This window comes from Anticarsia gemmatalis, chromosome 22 (genome assembly GCF_050436995.1).
Source record: "Anticarsia gemmatalis isolate Benzon Research Colony breed Stoneville strain chromosome 22, ilAntGemm2 primary, whole genome shotgun sequence".
Classification (NCBI taxonomy): Eukaryota; Metazoa; Arthropoda; class Insecta; order Lepidoptera; family Erebidae; genus Anticarsia; species Anticarsia gemmatalis.
The window spans coordinates 2,577,033-2,602,847 of NC_134766.1; the positions used below are offsets into that span (position 1 = coordinate 2,577,033).

Below are 25,815 nucleotides of genomic sequence, written 5' to 3' on the forward strand. Positions count from 1 at the left end.
TTCCTAATTACAGGCTTAGATGATAAATAAATAGGTCGATATATAAATTATTTAATTACAGTTAGTTCGGTAGCACGAAACATTTTTTCTCGATCGAATCAATTAGCTTGCATCCACGCCCACTATAATCTGTACCGAAGTTGCAAACGCAAAATACAGGTTCAAATAAAATCCGCAAGCGTTGGTGCGGTCATTCTATAGAGTGTATAGTGCTTCGGAGGGCACGTAAAAAGTCGGTCCCGGTTGTTGTCAATTAAGATAACAGTCGTTAAGCCATGTCAAGGGCCCTTCAGGCAGCTTGAACAACTTTGACACTAGGTTGACCACTAACCATACGATAGACTGATAAATAATTTTCACGAACCGTAGTAGGAACATGAGAGAGGTTCGCATGAATTCACGTATAGTATTAGAGAAACAATCAAAGACTTTTCTCTTTACAATATTGAGAAGTAGACCAGACACATTACTAAGAAGTCTTGTAGAACACAAATATGGATGCAATAAATTCACCAGACACACATAATATTACATAACATAATATTGTACGCGGGGAGAGGCTGGCTCAGCGCCAATATAATTTGTTTCATAGGATTATCTCATTTCCGACGAGATTAGTACACAGTGTACCAGCGCGCTGAGATTAACAACACAACTGATCTCAAAGTTAATTAAAGCTATTCTACTTGAGGGAATAGTAGTGAAGATGCAAAATAAAATGCATTTGTTAGTGCAGTTAGATAATGAGGACTCCATGGACCTAAGAAGGCCAATTTTTAACTACTATAGAACTATTTATTGAGACTAATGTAGAAAATCAATTGACAAGAATGTATTTGATAGAAAGGCGATACGATAATATGAGTGAAGGAAAAACCATGATTCATTCTTTTCACCCAGCTATTAGCTGGCACCCCCACCCCTAAGATAAGATAAGATAAGACGAATGAAGGAAATATTTTCAAAATTTTGCTATTAATTATATATTTTGTTGATAAATACTAGAGAGAGAGAGAATTTTAGCGGATATTGCAAATTGAGTTCTAATCAGTCTATAAGCGTTACAACGTGACGTCATAATGTATGGGTCTTCCCCTAGATGTTGGCGACTTGAACTGATATTGAAACATGGCTTTAGTTTCCTTTATAACACAAAATACATTATTTTAGAACTTCCTTGAATGTATGCGATAGACCATACACAATATAATATTCTCAGTGGGAATACTTCAGTTAAAATGTTAGTTTTTTAATTAAATTCTATATTGTCATGATAAATTCATTTGTTGTAAGTTTCCGTGGAATATAACATCATAGTACAAAAAAAACTAATTGTAAAAACTTGCGCGCGCATAATACAAATACCGAGCGAGCATCCTTATCGTGGCATTGTCAAAAACATGATAAAACCGGCGAGTATGTATTTAGTATGTAGGTACATACTTCTGTACGTTTTAGTAGTGATTATTTACATAGGCACATACATTTTATGGTCATTGAAAGACCGAAGGTTATAGTGAATAGGTCGATCATATTCATTGAATGCAACCAGAGACATGAGAATATGGCCACATAATAGGTTCCTCAAGATAGTCGGTGACAAAAAGGAAAGTCCAAACGGAGATGGCAGGATGATCTGGATGTCTCTTTGGATAGACAGGGAGAAACAACGAATGGCAAAATGGTGTGCAAGTCCATGGGAGAGAGGGAGAGAGAGAGTCACATAAAAATAATAGATGCCAACAAATAGAATGGAGACTAAGCCTATACTTTTTTGTAAATAATAGTAATACGGCTCTGTAAATAGCACTATCAGCAAAAAATCATTAAATATTGTTGAAGTATATTAGCTAAGAAAAAATACATTGTTTGATAACATTATACACAGTTATTAGCGAATACCGTTACTCACCGGATGCGTACGCGTGATAATGATAGAGGCCCTAAAGCGTTTCACACAAAAATGTGTGTTTGTGACATTTGACAACTTAAATTTCCATGATGATCTTTAGAGGAGAGAACTAAAAACTAGCAGCTGGAAAAGAAAGTCTATTACTTGACTGTGAATATTTCTAAATCTCGGTCTTAAAAAGAGTCTGCGGCACTAATTCAACAAGTTTTTGGTACCTATTTTGAAATTTGAGAATACTGAAGATTAGGGTCTGGGAAGTGTTGTGTCTTAGGAACCAGCATTTTATTGGTCTTCGCATGAAAATAACGCATCTTAAACCAAAAATGTAGCATAATGCAACAGTAAATTCCTTCCCGTATGGCGTAGTAACTTGGTTTTTTACTCCAGTAACTGATAAAAATTGTCACCTGCAAAGTCCTATTTCACAAACGCCTGAAACCTTGCAATATCGTGCAAAATACATGAACCCGTGAAAGACGGTGCAATGTTCCATGAATAGAGAGCAGAGGCGAGCAGACGCGTATGAATAGCGGTTATCATTCCGCTCGGGTGACCGGACCGCGGCGCGTTAAACCGTGCAGGTCTTTGTGATGCAAATGCCCATACGATGGATAATGTACAGGTCTATACTTTCGCGGGTATGTCGTTATGTGGGGTTAAAGATGACAGGCTTTAGGAAGAGATATGTCTTTGGACGATGTGTTAGAATATGTTTGAAATTCTTTTATCGCGGAAACACTCTTTTAAGGCCGTGGAGGTATATTACGAACTGCTGGTAAAAACACTTTCTGTAACTTAGACTCATAAACATACGTACATATATAAAATCAGGGCTTATTCTCATAGGGGTAGGAAGTAGGGATTGCAATCCGGTATAATCTTCAATCCGGCCGGATTAGAGACTGCTTAGTGCTTATACATAGTTCGCCATTTTTGATGAATGGGAGGTATTGGCAAAAGAATTTGAGGGTAAATTTACTTTGATTTGAAAAAAATAATAGATATAAAACATTTTATCATGAAGAATAATATCATCTTTAATTATAACAGTTTAGTATTCATTACTATTTTGTTTTCACCGAATGAAATTGAGATTAAACTACATATTCTATATAATTAAATTATCAGTCTTAGTTAATTAATATAATAATCTGTAAGTACATACTACCTACTAGACTAGACCAATAATAACTTTATATTTTTTGGATTTCACTTAACGAAAATATGAAACTATTTTGAATAACAGAACAATCAGTTTAATTATTGACAACAATCAACAACATGATAATTAGTTTAACAGACTTAACAATCAAAAATTTCTTATATGTGCTTATAAAATCGACTTTAGTCATTCATAGAAAAATCATTTATTTGCTGCAGTGCAGTGTAAAGTTCAAGTACTTGAATCAGTAAAACAATCATTTTTGTGTCTGAAAAAAAGATCTAAGCTAACATAATATTGATAGTTCTATCCCCTAATCTGCTTCTGATGGAACTACAAATATAACCCGTGGCTGAAAAGGCTCTTTCTGCCTTAAAATATGATATTATGGATTATCTTTTCGCGCTTTTGAGGTTTATCGGATCCGGCACCGGATCCGTTGCGTCAGTGCCGGATCCGGTAGGTCTAGAAACACGCCGGATCCGCCGGATCCCCGGATCCGCCGGACCGGATTGCAATCCCTAGTAGGCAGAGAGCAGAGAACGCCACTTGCTACGATCCTTACAAACTATCTTTGCTTCATTTACATCCATACATCTTGTCAGGACGAGATTCAAATACAGGACCGCCGGTTACGAGTATACAAATATATTTATGTATTTGACTATAAATAAATAAATGCAGTAATTATCAATCGTAAGTGTCTGTATTTGACCTAAATTAATAAAATCAAATCCAAAAAATCTGGTAATCTCTCAGCAAATAATTATTTCAGTCTGTTATGCGTATATTTTGTATAATCACCACTGGGAAAGCTATAAGTTATAAGGCTAGGTATATAACATTACATCACGACCTACGGGAGCGAAGTAATCTTAATAAGTGCACTCCTAGTGTTTCATATACGCTATTTCTAGTGTGGGAGTTGATAAAGTTACGTGAGCAGGGGTTGGTAATTAATTAGTGACACAATTAAGTACGAAGACAATAAAAATAAGAACCAGTTTTACGGATTATGTACAAGTATCAGATAACCTATCTGTAAAAGTGACTTGCAAATGTACGAGAAAACATTGTCAATTTACCTTCTGACCATCTATTTAATTGATATCTGGAAGTAGGGAAACTATGCCTAATTATATTTCATAAAAACATATTAAGTAGGTCTTCACGTTCAATTCCAACTGTTTTTTTTATTTATGTAAAGTCCGTATCTTAGGCTATAATTGTAACAGTCTGTATGCCAAATCAAATACATATTAAAAAAGGGATGACTGCTCCATAAAAAAAATATCCTGTCAATAGTCAAGTTTTATAGTCAAATTAAATTAGTAGATGACCGTCCCCCAGCCAGTGAGAGGGCTTGTAGTAAAAAACGTAAATAACTAAGCTTTTTATTGGCTTTCAGGGCAGCGACTCTCCCTTGGGGGTTCATAAAACCCTTCTTTAATTAAAACATTGGACCCAGATGTTAAATAATTCACTCCTCGTAGCAAATTTTCGCAAAAAATGCTGTATCATCTTTATGTGTCTACCGGTTTATATCCAGTGCGATAATAAGCATACACTTTACATAGGAAACCTTTCGTAATAGTAATAATAACTTAAACATTTATCCATATTATCTTTACTAATATTATAAAGCTGAAGAGTTTGTTTGTTTGAATGCGCTAATCTCAGGAACTACGGGTCCGATTTGAAAAATTCTTTCAGTGTTAGATAGCTCATTTATCGAGGAAGGCTATAGGCTATATATCATCACGCTACGAGCAATAGGGGCAGAGTACCAGTAAAAAGTTTTTCAAAAACGGGGAAATTTATGACCCATTCTCTCTTATGTGACGCAAGCGAAGTTGCGCGGGTCAGCTAGTGAATAAATAAAACTATGGAGCCAAATAAATCGGTAGCAACATACGTAAGCAATAAACAAAATATATGTCGGCATAAATAAATATTTACTGAAATATTGTGCAGAGAAATACATAAAATATTATTGATAGTAACAGCAATGCGTTAATATTTGTACGTAGTTGTTTTTACCGTGTATTTATCCAGATATTTTTTGTTTCCTAGCAGCTTTGTGAAGGAACAGCTGAACGAAAACGAAACATCGCACAAAATTTCGATCGATCGTTAGCACGATTTCATTCATTTTCAAGCTTCATTTGAATTAAATGAAATCTTCTAAACCTACTATAATTCACGAAAGTACAACACCAAAGACCGAAAGACACACATGATAGTTATCGAACATCGAAATGTTTACGAAATATCGGACTAAATACACATAGAAGGCCTCCAAGCCTTAATAGTATACTTTTTATTTCTAGATCAATCAGAAAATCTAGCAGCAGTTGCCATTTCAGATCCGTATTTCAGAATAAACAATATTGTATAGATTATACTAGTACGTACATTATCTGGGGCACGAGACTAGTGTCGCAGACGATTCAGTGAAGCGAGTCTCCTACTTGAAGCGCAAAGCTTCTACTCCTTTCAATCTATCTTTCCTCTTGTTTTGTTATATATTTGAGTCAGTGTCTTTGTTACAGCGCGGGTAATTGTATGAAATTATTTTACTATACTTTGACAAAGAAATCCCCTTTAAAGACTATCCTTCTTATTCATAAACACACTATAAACGTATTTTAGTTAAACAACTACTATAATATTCTTTCTCTTTTTCATTTCGCTAAGGAGTGAAAGAAACAAATAGTTTTGTTTCTTCATAAGCCATTCATAACTTCATATATTTTTGTAAATAAGAGGGCAGGTCTACTATTATCCACGACTTCATAATGTTCATAACAGACCTACCTTTCAGATTTATGAAGTTTTAAAACCCCCGTAAAACACAATCCACGGGCTGTACTTTATTTACGGTGTGGAAGGTGAAAATTATTCAAATTGAAGTGGCTAGCGACACCGCGACACTTCACCCGGCTCCGGATCTCACCCGGGTTCACCCGGCCTCAAGGGGGGGGACACTTTGCGGTACCATTAACGTTGCATAATGACCGGCCGGAGAGCATCGAAGCTGTGTTTTAACTGAGTACCCTCAGCGACATGGAAATTTCAGAAATTTTCGACGATGCACGAAAAAATATAATTAAGCAGACATATTCGAGATGAAAACAGTTTCAATTACTGAAGTATTTTTGATTAACATTTCAGAAATTAAATTCTGGTGTACATTTTTTGGATTTTCGTTTCCATGGACGGTCGGACGCAGTTAGCGACCGAGAGGACTGGAAATATTGGTGGCCTCTGCTAAACAGTAGGTCACAAGAAAAGGCTAGTTAAAAAACACATTTTGAACAGCAGAAATAAGTCCTCGTCGTTTGTATGTTATACAAAATGCTAAAGTTATGGATAAAGTCATCTAATACTCTAATGCCAATGGCATTGTCAGTAAAGATAAATAGATTAGGAATAAGCGATAAGAGCGAATACTTCTGTTAAGAGACAGGCAAGTATCACGTTTTTGCACCCCTAAAATTAGACAGTGCTGGTATAGAACAAAGTATGAAAGCAACTCATTCTTGTTTAAGCCCAAGCCAACGAGTCCGACATTGTTTTTTTAGAATCAGAAAATTGAAAGCAGAGTCCTGATTTTTTCAATATCTTCATAAACATACCCGTATTACATAACAATTGTGAGCTCTACAGCCATAATGCAGAGACTAGGGAACGCCACTTGACACGATTCTTACAAACTTCTTTTGCTTTATTCACATCCATACGTCTTGTCATACAGGACCGCCGGTTACGAGTAATTTCTTGCAAGACATCACCGATATGCTTAGAAGAATGAATGTAGAATGATGAATAAAATCTGTGTAGATGTATCAAGATATATTTGTTTATTTTTGACTTTATCGCCTTTAGGCAGACACCGGAATGATTTTAGTTCATGCAATAAAGCAATATCAGATCATATAAAGTAGCTTTTGCGTTCAACCACGTCGACGTAAGTTACCTTTTAGCAGTCACTTAACTGTCTACCTTTCTAACCATATAAACTTTACACAGTTATGAGCTATAAAGTCGCAAACGAAATATAAACCTCCATTCTGTTTATAACGAGGTTCCTAGCTACATGAAATACAGCACTGGCTGAATATGAGTCAGAATAGCGACAGGTAACGTTGGGGTAAAGCCTTTGTCCACCGGTGAGCGACATGGGCTAATAGGAGAGCTTCATCCTTCACTAACTGGATGAAACTTTTTGTATGGTAGAGCATTTTTTTGCAATTTTGGATCTGAATACGAATGATAAGTATGCAGTTTCAAATTAGTTTTGCTTTTTGAAGTACGTCAAATTGGTGTTTAAAGTTTTCTTTACATATAAACATATCAACATGAGAAAAAATAAGATCTAGAACGCTTAAAAATGTGGGAATTAGATTGAGATAAAATACAGATCTACGTAATTAAATTGGTTGAGGGAATTTATTTGATATTTTAATTTTTTTACTTAGAAGAAGCAAGCAGTAATAAAAGACAAAGAAGGAAAGCGTTTTGCGTGATCCCAATTTTCAATGGAGATTAAACGAGGCCTTTTTAAGTCAGTCAGCTTAAGTCCTCAGCCTGTCAACTTATTAATCATGCAACATAAAAACTTAAGTAACTTTAGTACAAAAATACATTTAAACTGTGAATCAGAATAGGCAAGCTTAGCAATAGCCATTGACGCCTTTTCTTTTCCATCCGGACGGTCCCACAAAGGGCGAGGGTCGTTGATATCGTTATCACAGCTGACCTTTGTACTTGTCATATAATAGAGAGACCCTTTCGACCTCCGTCAAGGCCATTGTGAGGGTAGTTTAGATTAGACCCCGCAAAACGACCGGGTACAGTCAGCAAACAAAGTGGCTCAACTAATTCGAATTTCTCAAAATTCTTTTACGCTGTAGCATACATATATTATGTACTTATGTAGATATCTTTAATAGCACAAAGAGAGATCTTTAGTTTGTTTAGAAAGGAAACTAGAAAAATATCAGACTTGTTTTAGAAATTATTTTACTAATACATCATCATCAGCTTTTCTTTCAACTATATAACAGTCGGCTTCCACTGTCACCGGATGCAGCTGAATACCAGTATTTTACATAGAGCGACTGCCTATCGGACCTCCATAGCCCAGTTCTCAGGGTTATAGCACGATACGCCTCGGTAAGACTGGTTGTCAGACTTTCATATTAGTAACAACTGTAACATCTTTGATAATGACAGCCAACCCGGCTGTCATTATCAAAGATTATTTTACTTATTATATTTATTATTCATAAATTATTTTACTAGTACAAAGCTTTATGTCTTGAAAAGAGGTCAGGTACGCGGTACTCGTAATCGGTGGTCCTGTATGACAGGATGTATCATAATATGGATGTGAATGAGGCAAGGGAAGTTTGAAAGGATCGCACCAAGTGGCGTATTTTGGTCTACATATCTTTTTGGGGAAAAAGGCGTGATTTTATGTATATAAAAAGAAACAATAGCTACCATTTAACTACGATACTTATAGTCATTGAATATAGTCGAGAGTTCCCGGGTTTCTATAAAAAAAAACCAGGCATTTTGCGAACAAAAGTAAGTATGCCATAAAATAGTTGGTAGCACAATATTGTATGTTGGAGCTGGAATATTTATTCAAATATTTCGCTTTGTGTTTCAATTTGAACAGTAGGAGAAGTTGTAAAACAATCCGCTGTATTTCACTCAAGTATTTTTATTAAATCGTATCGTAAAAGTTGTAAAATGTACATTTATTTTTTCTCTTTTCTACGTAGGTACTGGGTACAGAGATTGTAATAAGATAGATAGAGAGAGCACTAATCTATTCGAGGTAAAACTTTGGTTTAACCGGAAAATCTTAGGATTTACCACAGTTCGGCCTTTACATTAACATATACACATAACATCACATCTATTATACCCAAAGGTGTAGGCAGAGGTGTATAAAATACACAAAATTTTCGCTATTTACAATTTTAGTCCCATGTATAAGGAGCGAGCATAATGGCATGCCATGCCAATTTGTAATTTGCATATCGAATCAATTCCATTAAATAAGTTACTACGTATAGTATTTAATTTATTGTAAATAGGTACGAATGTACAGCTGTACAAACTAAAACAACTAACTCTGTCCTCCGACTTCGCTCGTAATTGCAGTTGTAGAACACTAAAAGTGGAGTAATAAGTAAACTCGACACAAAACTCGATGTAACTTTATTGAGCTGCAATTAAGCGTCGATTTGCCGATGTTTATTTATTCACTAGCTTCTGAGTGCGAATTCGTCTGTGTAGAAAGATTTTCTGGGGTACAAAAGTTTCCTGTTTATCTTGGTTATTATAAACTATCTGTGTATTGAATTTATCAAAATCTATGAGTATGTAGTTATGAAAGAACAATAATCAATTATTATCATCTACATCATACATCTATCCTTGCAAACTTAACGCTTTCATTACGTTACTAGGATAGAATAGAATGAGAATACTATCCTAATCTTTCCTATCCATAGTTCCCTAAAAACAGGCTCTTGTAGACAGTTGGTAAGCACTTAATGGTTAAGTTCTATGCAACTTCCGTGATCCAATATCATGCAGCAGAACAATATTAGCGAATTTAGACAATAGTTTGATAATCAATGGTAGAATTTTATATCATCTGGCGCCTTATTTTCGATACATAAGTACTTAGATAACCGAATCTTCAGACAATAAAAGTTACGACCGTACCTAATTGGTGTGAACTATCTTTTATCATTCCTTGATACGAGAGATAAGGTTTTGATATCAAAAATGTGTATTCAATATGAAACTGGAACAAACGTGTGTATGCACTAGTTATATTTACTTTAAATAATATAGATAAGTCCGAAATATAATTTGTAATGGCGGCACTACTGAAAGCAAGTAATACGGTAGCCATACTGTTTACGCGAGGCGCCAGTCGGTAACGATCAGTGGGTTAAGCAACACTTAGCACGGTCATTCTATAGATGGGTGATTTGGAGGGCACGTAAAGAGTCGATCCCGCTTGTTGTCTCTAAAGATAACAGTCGTTAAGCCATGTCATAAGCCTTTCGGACGGCTTGAACAACTTCGACACTAGGTTGACCACTAACCATACGATAAATATTTAATCTTTTACCAAGTAAGCAAGTGGCGTCCTTTGGTCACTGCCTATCCCTATACGTAAAAGGCGTGATTTTATGTATGTATGTATTATGTACTGTTTATCCTTCAGACAGTTTGTAAGGCTTATAATATATTAAAAGAGTGGGTTCATACTACTTCATACCTTGATAATACAATGGCTGGGATGCGAACCCACGACCTCTAGATCTTTAGTTCAATGCCCTATTCATTCCCACTCGTCCCCAATAAGTATAAAATATGAAATTAAAAGTCAAACGAAGATGAAAAGTATGTTCCAATTTTCATGACAATCAAATGTGGTATCTAATACAATTTATTCACATACACGATTCTGCAAATCTGATCATTGATAGCTATCATTTTATACAGAGCTCAGCTCAAATCTATACTTCTATACTAATATTATAAAGCTGAAGAGTTTGTTTGTTTGTTTGTTTGAACGCGCTAATCTCAGGAACTACTGGTCCGATTTGAAAAATTCTTTCAGTATTAGATAGACCATTTATCGAGGAAGGCTTTAGGCTATATAACATCACGCCACCATTAGGAGCGGAGTAGCAACGAAAAATGTTCCAAAAACGGGGATTTTTCTTTTTCATTCTTTCTTATGTGACGCAAGCGAAGTTGCGCGGGTCAGCTAGTATTACCATAATAGGATAGGTATAGTATTGTATCTTTACTTGCCGTCTTACTAGTAAACTTGTAAGCTCTAATTTGTTTGTGTTGTGTCACTTTCAGTCAATTTTGAAACCGCATATAATGAGTGAAAAAGACAAAGTTCTAATCAGAGCTTATACGCATTAGTATGTTTACCTTAGGTACATTTTTTATTGCAATCCCGCTGCCTTATAGAGTTCTTTACGAATATATCAGCTTATATCTTCCAAACTATGTTAGAGTCGGCTTCCAGTCTCACGAGATGCAGCTGAATACCAGTGTATTACATGGAGCGACTGCCTATCTGACCTCCACAACCCAGTTACCTGGGTTATAACACGAAATCTTTATATATATATAATTCTTCTGCAAGTGTGTATGTCACTGAACTTCTCTTAAACGACTGGACCGATTTAGATGAAATTTTTTGTGTGTGTTCAAGGGGATCTGAGAATGGTTTAGATTCACAATTTTGTCCGCTGGACAATGTTTTTTTAATTAATTTTTAATTTATTAGTAACGTGTAGACAGGACAACGTCTGTCGAGTCCGCTAGTATATATAGTATAATATCTAAAACGAAACGATTAAATCCGATGTAATATGTGAACTAAACCAGCCTATTTCCTCAAAAAAAACCAAGAATTGTTATAAAAATTCCCAAGAAACAAGTACAAACGTTTTCGTGTTCAGACTACAAAAGAACAAGGATAATAGCAAATATTTAGTTACCCTGCTCTTGGAAACCAGAGATCCGATAGATAAACCACGAAATATGGTCCATTGAATAACAATTTCGTTTATTCAAATATGTATGTACGTTTCCCGTTACTTGAATACTAAGTGGATCTGCCCCTACTTTGTAAGTATATAAAATGCTAGGCTTTATATTGGATTTAAAATGGTGATTCTTTTTATTGAATGTTTTTTCAATGATATCGTTGGAAAAATGTGTGGGTGATAAAATTAAGGGCTGATAAAAAGGAGTTGAGTTACTTACGTCTTAATGTATTTGAGTAATTTCTTCTTACTTCTTATCGTATGGTTAGTGGTCAACCTAGTGTCAAAGTTGTTCAAGCCGCCCGAAGGCCTTTGACATGGCTTAACGACTGTTATCTTAATTGACAACTACTTTTTACGTGCCCTCCGAAGCACGGAGACGCCCAATCCAAATACCACTATGCGGTCACCCATCTATGAAATGACCGCGCCAAGGTTTGCTTAACCCACAGATCGTTTAGCGACCGGTGAGCGCAACTGGCTATGGGCGCAATTATGAGTAAGTATGCCAAATTATAACTTGTTTGTTGTCATTGTTTAGCCTAAAATTAGAACCTTACAGTCGGATTCTGATTATCTTTTTCATCTTCAACAATAATTGTCGCATCTCAGCCGATTTCTACTTTAATCAACACCAGAACAGCTTTTGTTCTGATAGACAAATCACGACTTAATTAATGAAAAGTGAAACCAAAAATCTCTGTGTTTCCTTTTCAATATGTTCAAAGACAACCTTTGCTCGTTTTAATTTTCATTTATCTATGGGCTATTAATATTTTTGTAAAAATTTCTTCCAAATCAATACTGGCTTAGGCATGACGAAGACACAGAGGCAGGAAAACAGAGTTACTTTCACATTATAATAGAACAACAATAGTAACCAAATAACTGATAAACAAACTTATATACTTCTAAATACATACTCATATAGATATATTAACAATCAGGCTCAGAACAGATACTCGTGCTCATCACACAAATATTTGTCCCGGGTGGGATTCGAACCCACCACAAAATTTCTAGCCTACAACAAATAATCTTTTCCAATTTCCGCAACCGCATATAGCAAGTCACTGTCCTCAGTAACCAACCTGTATGGTTACGCAACCTTTAGCGCGGACAGTTTGTAGATCAGTGCTCAGTCTACTACAGTTTCACATCGACCGAAGGCTCTTTCATATGCGAAAAATACGGTTGCAGTTGTCAGGGTTTCCATATGGCCGGGATTTCCGCGATTGTCCCGGAATTTTTGCGTGTTGCCCTGTGTCCAGTAATTTTACTTTGCTGTCCCGAAACGAAAGAATAGTTACTATTTTTAAGTAACGATACTAAGTCTGCAAAAGTCAATCTAAAAAGGTATATCTTTTTTATCAAACTATAGTTCTAGGGAATTCCTACGTAGTGAAGTAGACATACAAACAACGGACACAAAGTACAACTAGACCTGAAATAATTATTTGTGGATCGCACAAAATTTCTTCTTTTTGGGATTCGAACCCACGACCTCCCGACGCAATGGTAGCGGCGTGGCGACCTAAACCACTGCGCCACGGAGGCAGCCGTAATTTAAGTCAGTAATCCGCGGTATTGCGAGTCCGTCAAAGCTTATTAAACAAAAGTCAACTGGGATTAACTTGGATTTATACTTAAACCTAACTTTGTTATTATGAGTACAAACCGAAGCAATAAATACTATAGGCGGTCTCTGCGGCGCAGTGGTTAAGGCCATCACGCTGCTATCATTGCGTCGGGAGATCGTGGATTCGATTCCCAAAAAGAACACATATTTGTGTGATCGACGAATATTGTTTTGGGTCTAGTTGAACTCCGTGTCTGTTGTTTGAATGTTTGTAAAAGTCCCCGCGACACAAGAGCAATTCTTAGTGCGGGAGTCGTCTTTTATTTAGAAAAAAAGATAATTACTCATATACATCTGAAATGGAGTTCAAATAGCATAGTTTTTAACGTGGATTAACACATAGGATACTTTCGACTAACAAAGTAAGGAGCGAAATCTAGTAATATATAAGTTATAGTTCATCAGCTATTAGATTTCATAATAATGCTCTAATTTCTTCATATTTTACCTCCATTTACACGACATATCTTACGAGATGTAATGAACGCTCACCTTGGTTTCGAACCTGCTACCCGTGTAGTGCAATGGCCTCAACCGTTGCACATTGTTTACGCTTACGTAAGTCCCTGTATTGTGATCGATTATTCACTGTTGTGACAGTGACGTAGTTCCGAATAATAATTACGTAATACTGGATGTTCGGCGCTTAAGACCTTCCGTTGTTGACGATTATGGTACTACGTGGCTATATTCTGAAGATCTTTGAGATGAAGTGTTAGGTAGGTATTTGGTTTGTAAAAGAATATTAAAGAAGAAGAACTTATACCGTTTTATGATAAGGCATAGACTGTAGGTACTTTACTTTTACTTAGAAAAATCGTTACCTACCTGGGAAGTGGGAAATATACGTATCTAGTTCTTAGTATAAATGTTTCCTATCTATTTGCCTGGAAGAAACTATTGAGCGACAAAAACTGGTTCTGAAGACTTTCATTTCAAACTGCGGAAATTTTGTAGAGCTAGGTATTTCACATCTCGAATATTTTCTGTTACGAAATAATCACCCCTTTTAATCTTTCTTTACAGTAAAAATAAGTCTTACTCAGAGCTTTTTGCGTGAAAATTAAAAACCGGCCGAGTGGGAGTCGGACTCGCGCACGAAGGGTTTCAGTTATCAAGAAAATACGAAAAATACTGTTTTATTGTATACTAGCTGACCCGCGCAACTTCGCTTGCGTCGCGTAAGTGAGAATGGGTCATATTTGTCCCCGTTTTGTAACATTTTTTACTGGTACTCTGCTCCTTTTGGTCACAGCGTGATGTTATATAGCCTTCCTTAATAAATAGGCTATCCAACAGTAAAATATTTTTTCAATTCGCACCTTAGTTCCTGAGATTAGCGCCTTCAAACAAACTCTTCAGCTTTATAATATTAGTATAGATTAATAATTTTTAGTATATCTTGTTATAGCGGCAACGGAAACATATAATTTGTTAAAATTACAGCTGCCTAGCTATGTTTTATGAGATACAGCCTGCCAGACGGACAGCCTCGGAGCCTTAATAACGGGGTTTCGTTTTTACCCTTTGGGTACGGGACCCTAAAAACCTTAAAAACACGCTTACAAGGCTTTGGCTTGTGATTTTATTTTTGTAGGTGTCGAGTCTTAGCAAATATTTGTGCTGCCCGCAGATGGTTGTTTCAGGGGTCCCCTAGCGTCCGTGGTCTGTATATTTGCAGTCCCACGCGACACAGGGATTAACTCGCGCGAAACTTGCTCGAAAAAGGTGTTTGTTTGTGTTTAACTTACGTGAGAATGTTTGGACAAATGAATGGGCATTTTTTCGAGTGTTCGGAGTAAAAACATTGCGTAATTCTGTGTAGTTTTTTTTGTTAAATGTTGCGAATTCTGGCAGCAAATAATTACATTTTTCGAAGTTAAAAAAAAAAAATCATACAGTGCCGTAAAATGATTGACAGTGGCGGGGAAGACCCAAAGATATAGCCAGAAACAGCAATGACTGAGTGGTTTAGAGGTCAACCTGAGTAGCTTTTGCCCAGAAGTGGGACACTGATAGATGCTAAAAACGTTTTCAATGACAAAAAATGCTCAGTTGTTGAAATTCAGTAAATGATTAGATCTGAAAAATATAAGTTTCAAACTGATAACAATATGAATACTTCAGTAGGTAATTAGGCTAACTATAAAACTATAATTACACCTACATATATGCATCTTAATATTTCCAATTATGGAGGTAATAAAAATGTAAATTATACTATAATTTGCACATTTCGTGATTCAGCAAACACACTAAAGTAGGTGCTAAACGAAATACAATAGAATTTATACTAAGGCCTAGTATCACTACATCCAGTTTTGTATTAAATAGCTTATCTCATACATTTACTGTCACTTTATCCACTAGTTACACAGAGTTACACTGGTGTAACCATAAGTCAGCCCCCTTATCTAACACTTATTCATAAGCTGTGAAAAAATCTTAAGCTTATAAAATATTTATTTAGGTTCTCCTCCCAAAATGAGGGAGGGGTTAGTGCTTGAGTATGTAAGCTAATACATTTTTTTTATTCTTAGAAATGTTATTTTCATTTTATTAGTAATTTAGGCTATATAGGTTTTTTATTGAATTAAAGGCAATTTATTAAAGCAGTTAATGCAATGTATTGTTATCTAGTATTATCATAATGACCTACTTAAATAATGCTAATGGAGCCATAAATCTTTATAAAAATTTTTATCCTTGAGCATAATATTAGTATTAATATGTTAATACAATTAGATAACATTGTAGTTTTATTTTTATCATTGTTTAGTCTTTTAAATTAGCTAACTACTTCCTTCTGTATTTGTTAATGATTAATGTTTTGAGTAACTGACCAGACACAATAGAAAATATTATTGTGTCCACACATAATTACTTGGGTACTTATACAAAGTTGTATGATGTGATAAAATAATAATTTTAGCACAAATTTTGTACACAGATCATCTTAAATTCCTCTAACTATAGTCTAACTCTATTAAATAAAGTCTAGAAATAATTCAGGTTTATTAGGGTTACATACAGGCTCCTGACATATATGCCTATAAGTCAGGAGCAATTTTAGGTAAACCCCTGTAAAACAGCAAACAAAGAAACTAAGTTGTGAAAAATCTGAGCAACATAATCTAGTTTTTCATTTCTCATATACAGCAAGAAATCATTTGTGTGTAATATACCTATCCATATGGTGTAAACTATGGGACACCATTGTTGTAAAATATAATTAGTTATTCCTATAACATGCACAGTCTGTTAACAAAATTTATTCCCGAAAGTATAGGGTCTTAAATAGATATTATGTTTTTTTTTAATGAAGAGTTTTAAGTGGCAGTTTTTACTTTTTTTCTTTATCTAACTAAGGTTTGTTTTATATTGTAAATAAAATATATAAGTTTACGACAGGACGCATTTCGGGCAATAAAATATTTGATTGGTTGAATTAAGGTCATGCAGAAAAAATATTCGATTTACATATTTCTGTTACAAAATATTTTTTATACCTCAATAAACAAATAAATAAAATGATTTTATGTTAGAAGTAAATTTAATATAATTTTTATGACTTTATCAATCAATAAAAAATAAATTGTACTTTCTTTACCTCAGACAACAAAGGGGCTCTATCCAAATGTTCGGAAGAGGCGAAGGCGGACTCGAAGTACGGCCCGCGGCTCCTGGACTCGTACCTCAAGCCCCCGTCGTCCCACATCCTAGCCTCCAGCTCGTCAGACATTCTGGCGCCGATTGTCGCAAAAAAACAAGCAAAAAAATTATCACACAACTAAACACATTTTTTTCTCCCCGTTCTTCACAAAAATCACACGCGTGACACTTTACAGTGAAGGCTGTTCAGTCTATAAAATATTTTATCATAGAATTTAAGTTATTTACAGCTTTACGAGATAATATTACGATAAATATTAGCGGTGTCGCGTATTCTACTGCTGACCGACGGCAACTGCGTTCTAAAACACGTACACTGTGTGGATTACGTCAGAAACATTGTCAAAACGTCAAGTTATAATTTTGTTCTTATATTTATTTCAACAAACGTAACGCAATATAGCAGCTTTATTTCAAAGAATATAACTTTAACTCAAAAAGGTAATGTGTAACTTTCAGTAGATTAGATGGCAAAGGTTCATTATTCGCAATGTTTTCAGGAAGATTGTCTTGTGTTTTGGTTTCTGAACAGTCGTAGACAGAGCGGTGACAGTTTGACTGACAGCAATCGATATGACTGCGTTCATTATAACGACACGTTCAGGATGAATAAATTTGAATCGCAAAATAAAATATTTGCATAGTGTTTTTTGTTTTGTTTAAGAATGACTTTTTTATGACTTTGCAAGGTTAATGACTTAATATTCATGCGTTTTATTTTTTTGACTGTACTTATAATAAGCGATTCGTCTCAAACCATGACACATCCATAGAACTAAATTTTAATTTCATTATTAACTTTGTTTACATTGTAGTCATTTGATATACTTGTAGAATTGTTATTTATAAATCTTTTGCAGGGTAATAAAAACATTTTGGTTTCACTTATAATTTATTTTTCATTAATTTTCATACACATCGGCTGACAAAATAAAATAATTTGTTCATAAAATAATAAGGACTGGTTTCTTATCAATCTTTATATTAATAATTCTTCTGTAAGTGTGTATGTCACTGAACTTATCTTAAACGACTGGACCGATTTTAATGGATTGATTTTTTTGTGTGTTCAAGGGGATCTGAGAATGGTTTAGATTCACCATTTTGTCTGCTGGACAATGTTTTTTTAATTAATTTTTACAAAATAAAGACGTGTAGACAGGACAACGTCTGTTGGGTCCGCTAGTTCTATTTATAATCATAAAGACTTGGGTTTTGACGTCATAGCAGCTCGTTCACCAGCACATAGTTTTGGCCAGTCGACAAACTTCTTGCCATTTCTGTAAATAAATAATATAAATTTCGTATTTATTGAATTTAAAAGGTAAAAACATCTAAATAAAGATTGAGTCATAAGAAATTCTGCACATAACATAGGTGGAGCCTCATTGCCTTATGAGCATAGTAGTCTTGTTATTAATACTTTACCTGCAAATATAATTGAACGTAACAGCAGCTATTCCAGCCCAGTATAATAAATACAGAACTGTCCCTGCACTGTAGTCCTCTGAGAAGATGATGGTCGCAAAAAACAATGATACAGCTGTTAGAAATACTGAAGGAATCTGTAATGAAAATATACTTTACAACAACGTAATAAAGATTAAAATATCATATAAGAAATTGCTCTTACAAGCTATTCCATATCCTATTTGAAGCAAGTTAGTTCAATTTCAATTTGTAAGAATTTGAAAGATTTCTATTTACAGTAAAATACATGCCGATGTTACCGCCATCTAGCTAAAACATTTTAAAACATTCAACTCTTGGAAGATAACAGCAACAGACAATTCTTTGAGTGATAAAGAATAACAGTTGTATAGTGTGTGTACGTGTGTATTTTACTTCAAATATTTTCTCGATTTATCCTACATTATCATTTATTTATTCCGTTGTTTAGTACAATATTCAACTTAGTCAACTTACCGTATAATATTTCCAGTCATCTTTCCTTCGCAGTGGACTCGGTACTGTGTTGCCTTCGCCTTCAGGGATCACGTAGTTGCCCAGGTAGACGTCGAAAGCATCCTAAATACAAATCCAATTATTATATTATATAAGAGAATACGTCTGACAGTTATTAAAGCATAGAGAGTGGAAGACTTGGAGTCAAAAATAAACTTTTTCTTAAAAATATACCCCTAAGTAGATAAGTCTGATTTAAGGAATGAAACTTGGTACGCAAGCGAAACTGCAAAGGTCGAATCGGATATCCATGGTAATTGACCGGAGAATCATAGGTGAGGTTGATTCAGTGTTTTGCTGTCACTATTGAAAAGTATTTTTTTACCTGTTTAAATCCATCAGTAAAGTTGTTCATGCAATATCTGACGGTGGCATTAGCAGCGTCTTTCAACAGTCCGAAGTGCGTGCGCTTGCCGGTGCGCGTGAAGTCAGTCTTGAGCGCGCCCGTGCCCGAGTACTGCGTCGAGATCATGTCCGCGTGGTCCGCCCATACCTACACACATTTTTACAGATTTAAATTACTGAGAGATACATATAATATAATGCTGTTTGGTACTTATCACATTGATATTAAGATCCGCGGTATTGCAATTCAGGATTAGTTCGGTTGTCATTTTGAGGCTTGCTAGTTTTAATTTTCACCACTAGGTGGCGTTATTATATGTCACTCAAATTGCGTTTGTGAATTTTAGCTTAAGTATAATAGTAAGTTTTAACTAGAAAATGGATAACCAGTAATATGCGCTGAAAAGATGAATCAACTCATTCAGCGCTAGATTTTCAATAGGATTGCAAATGGTAGTTTCTTTAAGCTCTAAACTTACATGATTAAACAAATAATTTAACTTCGGATGGTCTTCATCATCAGCGCTGACTCCAAGCTGTTTAAGAACGTGTTGGAGCTGCAGCTTGGCGAGGATGCTCTGCACCACATTAGTCCGGTCCAGACAGTCCAGGCAGTTGACTCTGAACGTACCTGTCTGACGCTGCGATACCGTGTCTCCGCGGGAGAAGAAGTAGCCGAATTCTTTCTGGAAAGTTTAACACATGTTATTATTTTAAGTAGTTTAAATTCTCAGCAACTTTTTTTGTTTCTTTTTTTTTTCTTTTTAAATAGACAACTCCCGCACTAAGAATTGCTCTTATGTCGCGGGGACTATTACAAACATACAAACAACGGACACAAAGCACAACCAGACCCGAAACAATTATTTGTGAATCGCACAAATAATTGTCCCGTGTGGAAATCGAACCCACGACCTCCCGACGCAATGGTTGCGGCGTGGTGACCTAAACCACTGCGCCACGGAGGCAGTCAAAACTCACTAAGCAGACTTTACAAATGTCCTAGATAGCAGAAGGATCTCCCTCTAGGTTTTTAGTATCAAAATCCTCTTTACGTGATGCTACAGCAGCAGAAATGTAAAAAATATGTGTATGTTAGAAAATATACTTTTGACATTGATTGTATTCTAACAGTAATGATTGTCGAGGGTTGGTTCGCTAATTTTTGACCAATACTGGTCTTCATATTAAGCACCACACTCCCTAAAGACGATATTTCATAGCCTTAACATTATTTTTACCTTTCATTATTTACAATTTTCATAACAAGATAAGAGATATGTTTCCTTACCAGTTCGTTAGCAATATTACTGACGAGGATATTAAGCTTATCGTATCTCAGTGAACTGCATTCTGTGTGGAAGTCAAACGGCTGGTATTTGACGCCCGGCAGTGCGGCCGCAGTTGCTGTAGCACGGTAACCACTTTCTAGAATACCTTCTTTACCATGTCCACCGATCTGTATGCAGTTTAAAACTAAATACTTATTCAAGATTCCTTATAGTAAACGATACATTGTTCCCAGTCTGATTGTTTACATTACAGATCGCAAGGATCAGCTGTCAGCTAGTGGTAGCCTCTACGGCGCAACTCATCTTTCATTTAATTGGCTAGCCAAGTTGCTGAACCCAAAAAATGAGAACTTAGGCAAAAACCGGAGAGACAAACTCAGAGCTTTACTTTGCCAACCGAAATAACTTTCCGAAATGGGTAACTGTTGAAACTGTTATTATAATAATGTAACAACTTATGTTACACAGTTTTTATGATGCAATAAATATATGTCTATGTCTATGTCTAAATTACACATTTGCATTTTCTAAATTACAAGGAACAAAACTAGAAACCTTGATATATTTAAAGCGTTTTATTACAAAGTCAAGTCTATGTCAACAAGATTTAAGTCTGTCGGCAGGATTGTGAGTTACCGAACGGATTTTTTTAGACGGACGGAATTGGAATTACTACACATTGAAGCTAAATGTTTTGTACCGTATTTGCGAAAGTAACTTGCTCCAACTTACCAAATTAACACACACAACATTCCCATATCTTTCCTTCTGATCATTAAAGTGTTTCACGAAGGTGTCCACGTGGTCTCCCGGCGCCACGTCAGCTGTGGGTATGTACGTGAGGTCGGGGTACTGCGTCCACGGCAGAGGCACCGACCCTCGCGTGAGTATGAACGAGCTCTTGTTGTCACCCAGTTGTATTATCTGTTCTGTTAGCACGTGGTTTGCGACGTTACCCTGAGGAGATGAAATAATTGGAATTAATTTAGAAGTTGTAGTGCTTTATCTAGTTTTCAACAAGAGGTTTTTCACTACTGTACTGAAAACGAACGGGGGACTTTACATTGATACTCTAATAGCGTATATTTTGACCTGAAAGAACAATATATTTGTGGAACACAAATCTATACTACTATTATAAATATAAAATATTTTATCAGTGGATCTTAGCCACCTTTACAATTTGTGTAATAGTAAATCCTAATTTCTCAAAGATAGCTGATCGGGTTTCATGAATCTCAAAAGTGTTTATTCAGGTCTAATTGTACTTTGGAGAGCGACTAGACTAGAGGCACGTAATTAGTTAATGCAATAATTTGACACAGCTCTAACACATTGCACTTACTTGATCATCAATACCTCTCACGAAGAGTCTGGTACCAGTTCTGTCGACGCCACGCCGAGAGATCAGTGACCATGTAAGCTTGTGACCATTCACCTCCACATGGTTAATTGAAACGACTGAGCTATGAGTTAAGGAACACGACAAAAATATGACATGACGTGGTATAAGTAGTAAACCATTAGATAAGAAAATCCATTAACCTATACACGATATACCCGCTGATAAACAGTGTAAGAAAGGATACATCCTTGTATGAGAGGCATTGTGAAACGTCCGTACTGTTCATGAGTAAAATCCTTCAGCAAGTGTCGATTCCATAGGAAACGAGCATCTGCTCGACTTACAAGAGATTTCTGAAAATAAAAATAAGTCACGCTAGATCGCCAGATAGCTAGATCTCTGCTTCTGAATGAATCTATTTAAATAGAGTAGAGGACTACATTATAGCGTTAATTCTTGTTATAATTAATATGGTCGACGGCCTTTATAAAAACTCTAGAAATCTTTAGTTTATAGTTGCAACTAAATAACGGACCCAAAAACAATAAGAAAAAGAAAATTACCTTAAAGAAGTCGGGACTACAAGACTGCAACTTCTGTACCGTGTGAGTGAGGTCATATCCAGAAGAGAAGTACGCTCCAGGCAGTTCCAGTATCGAACGAACCATACGCTCGTAGATATCATTGTCTGTAATCTATTAAAACAAATATGATAACTCAAATTCAATATTCAGGTTTGGCCTTTGCCCAGCAGTGGGACACTCAAACAGGCTAAGGGGAAAAAAATCCAATAAATCATTACACTAAAACAATGAGTAACGCCCTAGAAAAGCATGCATAAATGATCACAGTTCATATCGGATCTTCAAAAAAGTCCAGTGACTAACTAGACATAACGAATCAGTATAAATGAAACAAAATTATGGCGGTTTTTAGTCTCTTCTTACCCAGAGAAGAAGCAAGTGTAATTTTATGTATTTGTTTATAAACGTACGTTTAATAGTTACATACCTGTTGGCTAGTGAGATGTCTTGTAGAACGAGCGTAAGGTATAATTTCTGTCTGCTCCACTTGGTATATTTCATGTCCATTCAATTTACCGACCTACAAAGAAATAAATAGTCTACTAGCATACTTAAATGGCGCAAAAGATCAAGGTTCGATTTGAAGCCGACAAAAGATTTCGGAAATAGTTACTCTTCTCATCGCGATTTATTTTGGATCACTCCTGTTGTTAACTACAGAAGACAATATTTCTGTGTTCTTACCAAAGTTCTGTCCGTTATAACGACGAGATATAATCCCGATATAAGTTTGATGGAGCCCAGGAAACCGAATATCAGTTTAAAATCTTTGTCCGATCCTAGGAGTTTGACTAAATCAATATCTGTAAGTAAACAAAAATCGATTAAAATTATCTGTTCATGATAAACTCGAAAACTAAAGGATGGATTTTCTTGAGGTTTTCACAAAATACAGAAAAAATCATGAGATAGAGTTATGTGTAAAATTAATAAGGGTTATGTGTAAATTTGCTGCAATATCTACCTCTAATCAGGTATTATGATGACAAATATTATATTAGACACAGGCAGGCTTCAATTTCAGACATCAGACAAAACTATGTCTTCCTATTCCTGGCACTCCTACTAATACTCTCTCCGACGATTTTGGCCATAGCGCCCTGAGAAGGCATAAATAACCAATTTTCTGTTCCTTGTAGTAAGTCGTTAATCTTGAAACGTTCTAAAAATGTGTTGTGATAACACATGAAATTAGAACTACATAAATAAACAAATAGAAACATACAAATATTATTGTATTTTCATGTTAAACATTATCGGAGATACTTAATCTATTTAGATGTTGTTACGATTACATTTTATATTATCACTATATATATATTATGACTACTTATGTATTAGGAAATAGTATGAATCATTTATATTAATTGGTCAGTAATTACGTGTGCAGTTTGTGCGCCCCTCTTCGAATGTAATTAAGTATTATTTAGATGGCTGATAGCCTGATGCTATAAATCTTTCGATTTTCGATCTTTGCACACGGTTGCTAGGTGAAGTAGGTGAACAACGGATTGAAAATATTAGCTAAGTTTAGACTTTGGCAAGTTGACTTGGGACTGAACCTTTTAGGCATCATGGATTAAGCTGTTGTTATAATTGTCTGCCAACTAATTAACGGTAGATAGGGTGTAACAAAAAATTCAAGTAAAATCTAGACCGAAATAGAGACCTTACACAAGGCGTATGATTGTGCTTAGTAGACTTCCAGCCTAATTGCGACTCTGAGTGCAACCTTTGACTTACTAACGAATAATAATATTTATACGTGGGTATAATATTATTTTGTATGGGAGTGTATTTACCTTTCACGGTGGCATCTCCTGTAGCTCTGTCGATAATAAGAACATCTGTGGAATTGCAGCACAATTGTGATGGTTTCAAGTAGAACTTGTCTGATGTTGTGAATCTAGAAATAAATGCTTACGTAACACGTTTTACACCTTAGCGAAATTTTAATTAAAGAAATCAAATGCCTCTTACTGGAAAAGAAGAACATTTGCCGAGAAAAGGAGTCGGGCCCAAGACTTCAAACGTGAAGCTAGACCGCTTACTTGGATGGACCACTGGGGACGTTTTATGAAGATACCTTCACGGATAAGGGCTCCCAATAATCCAAAAATCAAGCATCAAATCTACTTATTATACTTTTTCTTTAACGTGACTGCAAGTGAAGTCACGAATCCGATCGGACTAACCCCCTGTTTCTGAGTACATCTGAGAGATTAAACGCTATTGAATAGATAAACTACCGTTAAATGTACCTCAGAAACCCGGGGTAAATCATTCACTTAATTAGTCGACCGATGAAAAATATAACTAATAGTAAATAATATTAAAACTTACAGCTGTAGACACTCATGAACCAAACTTTTATCTTCCATATTGTCTTACAAAAAACCTACACAATATGAACAAACTCCACTGCCTCACAGTCACAATAGACAAATGCCTTCGTTCCTAAATATATATTCGTAATATCACGTAACTGCACTCGTCCTTATCAACAACTAGCTGACCCGCGCAACTTCACTTGCGTCACATAAGAGAGAATTTTTTCCCCGTTTTTGTAACATTTTTTACTGGTACTCTGCTCCTATTGGTCGTAGCGTGATGATATATGACCTATGACCTTCCTCGATAAATGGGCTATCTAACACTGAAAGAATTTTTCAAATCGGACCAGTAGTTCCTGAGATTAGCGCGTTTAAACAAACAAACAAACTCTTCAGCTTTATAATATTAGTATAGATTAGAATAGATATCTTACTTATCACCGGTCAGTATTATCATTCATCTTTTGCACTCATAGTTGTCATTATAGTGAAGAAATAATTTATGAGAGAATTAACTGAAATGTTGAAATGTTAAGCTTGTCTGTTCGTGATTAAATGATTTATTGGTTAAGCTAGATTTCGGGCGCATTTCAATTTGTCGAAATATCGGTCGTTGTAATTAGCGGGCACTAACGACAAATAAAAACGGGGGAACCGGTTGCAGAGTCTATGACATGCGTTTACACAATTTCCTAAGCTGCACCAATGAAAATGCGCCCTTAGTTATGTTTGTAGGTACCAGTTTTTCTGTACTTTCAAAATCATGCGGCTCGGAAAAGGCATAACGATCTTATTTTCTCGCCACAATATTGTGATAACAGATTTCTTCCTTTTGTTTTAACGCTACTCTTTTTGTATAAAGAATTGAGTAGGTAAGTAAGAAGTAATAAGGGTAGGGTAAGGCATGCCGTGACTTACAGCAATATAGATGAAATAAATATCAAGGTTGCGATAGGC

General features: G+C 35.6%; 2 protein-coding genes across 2 annotated transcripts in view; both read right to left on the reverse strand.

Annotated features, from left to right (window-relative positions):
• Positions 1-17,299, reverse strand: part of LOC142982657 (proton-coupled zinc antiporter SLC30A2-like) — a 42,921-nt gene extending 25,622 nt beyond the window's left edge. The window contains exon 1 of the mRNA XM_076129276.1: positions 16,933-17,299. Coding sequence (XP_075985391.1) covers positions 16,933-17,064 — 132 coding nt within the window. The 5' untranslated portion in view covers positions 17,065-17,299. The remainder of the gene's footprint in view (positions 1-16,932) is intronic.
• A 618-nt stretch (positions 17,300-17,917) lies between these two features.
• Positions 17,918-24,975, reverse strand: LOC142982567 (phosphatidylinositol-3-phosphatase SAC1-like). The gene is made up of 14 exons (XM_076129121.1): positions 24,869-24,975; positions 24,328-24,431; positions 23,210-23,328; positions 22,953-23,045; positions 22,505-22,636; positions 22,186-22,294; positions 21,942-22,057; positions 21,329-21,553; positions 20,596-20,763; positions 19,784-19,990; positions 19,285-19,452; positions 18,921-19,022; positions 18,423-18,559; positions 17,918-18,274 (listed from the first exon to the last, which is right to left on the reverse strand). Exons 1-14 carry the CDS (start codon positions 24,904-24,906, stop codon positions 18,193-18,195), a joined length of 1,800 nt encoding a protein of 599 aa, XP_075985236.1. The 5' UTR covers positions 24,907-24,975; the 3' UTR covers positions 17,918-18,192.
• Between the last annotated feature and the right edge of the window lie 840 nt (positions 24,976-25,815).

What these genes read in the sequence shown, in the direction of transcription:
- LOC142982567 (XM_076129121.1), bottom strand. Translation starts at nt 24,906, where the DNA reads ATGGAAGATAAAAGTTTGGTTCATGAGTGTCTACAGCT. An exon ending in AGGAGATGCCACCGTGAAAG is followed by an intron (nt 23,329 to 24,327) that starts GTAAATACACTC and finishes GTTTACTTACAG; the next exon opens with ATATTGATTTAGTCAAACTC. An exon ending in TGAGAGGTATTGATGATCAA is followed by an intron (nt 21,554 to 21,941) that starts GTAAGTGCAATG and finishes TCATCTCCTCAG; the next exon opens with GGTAACGTCGCAAACCACGT.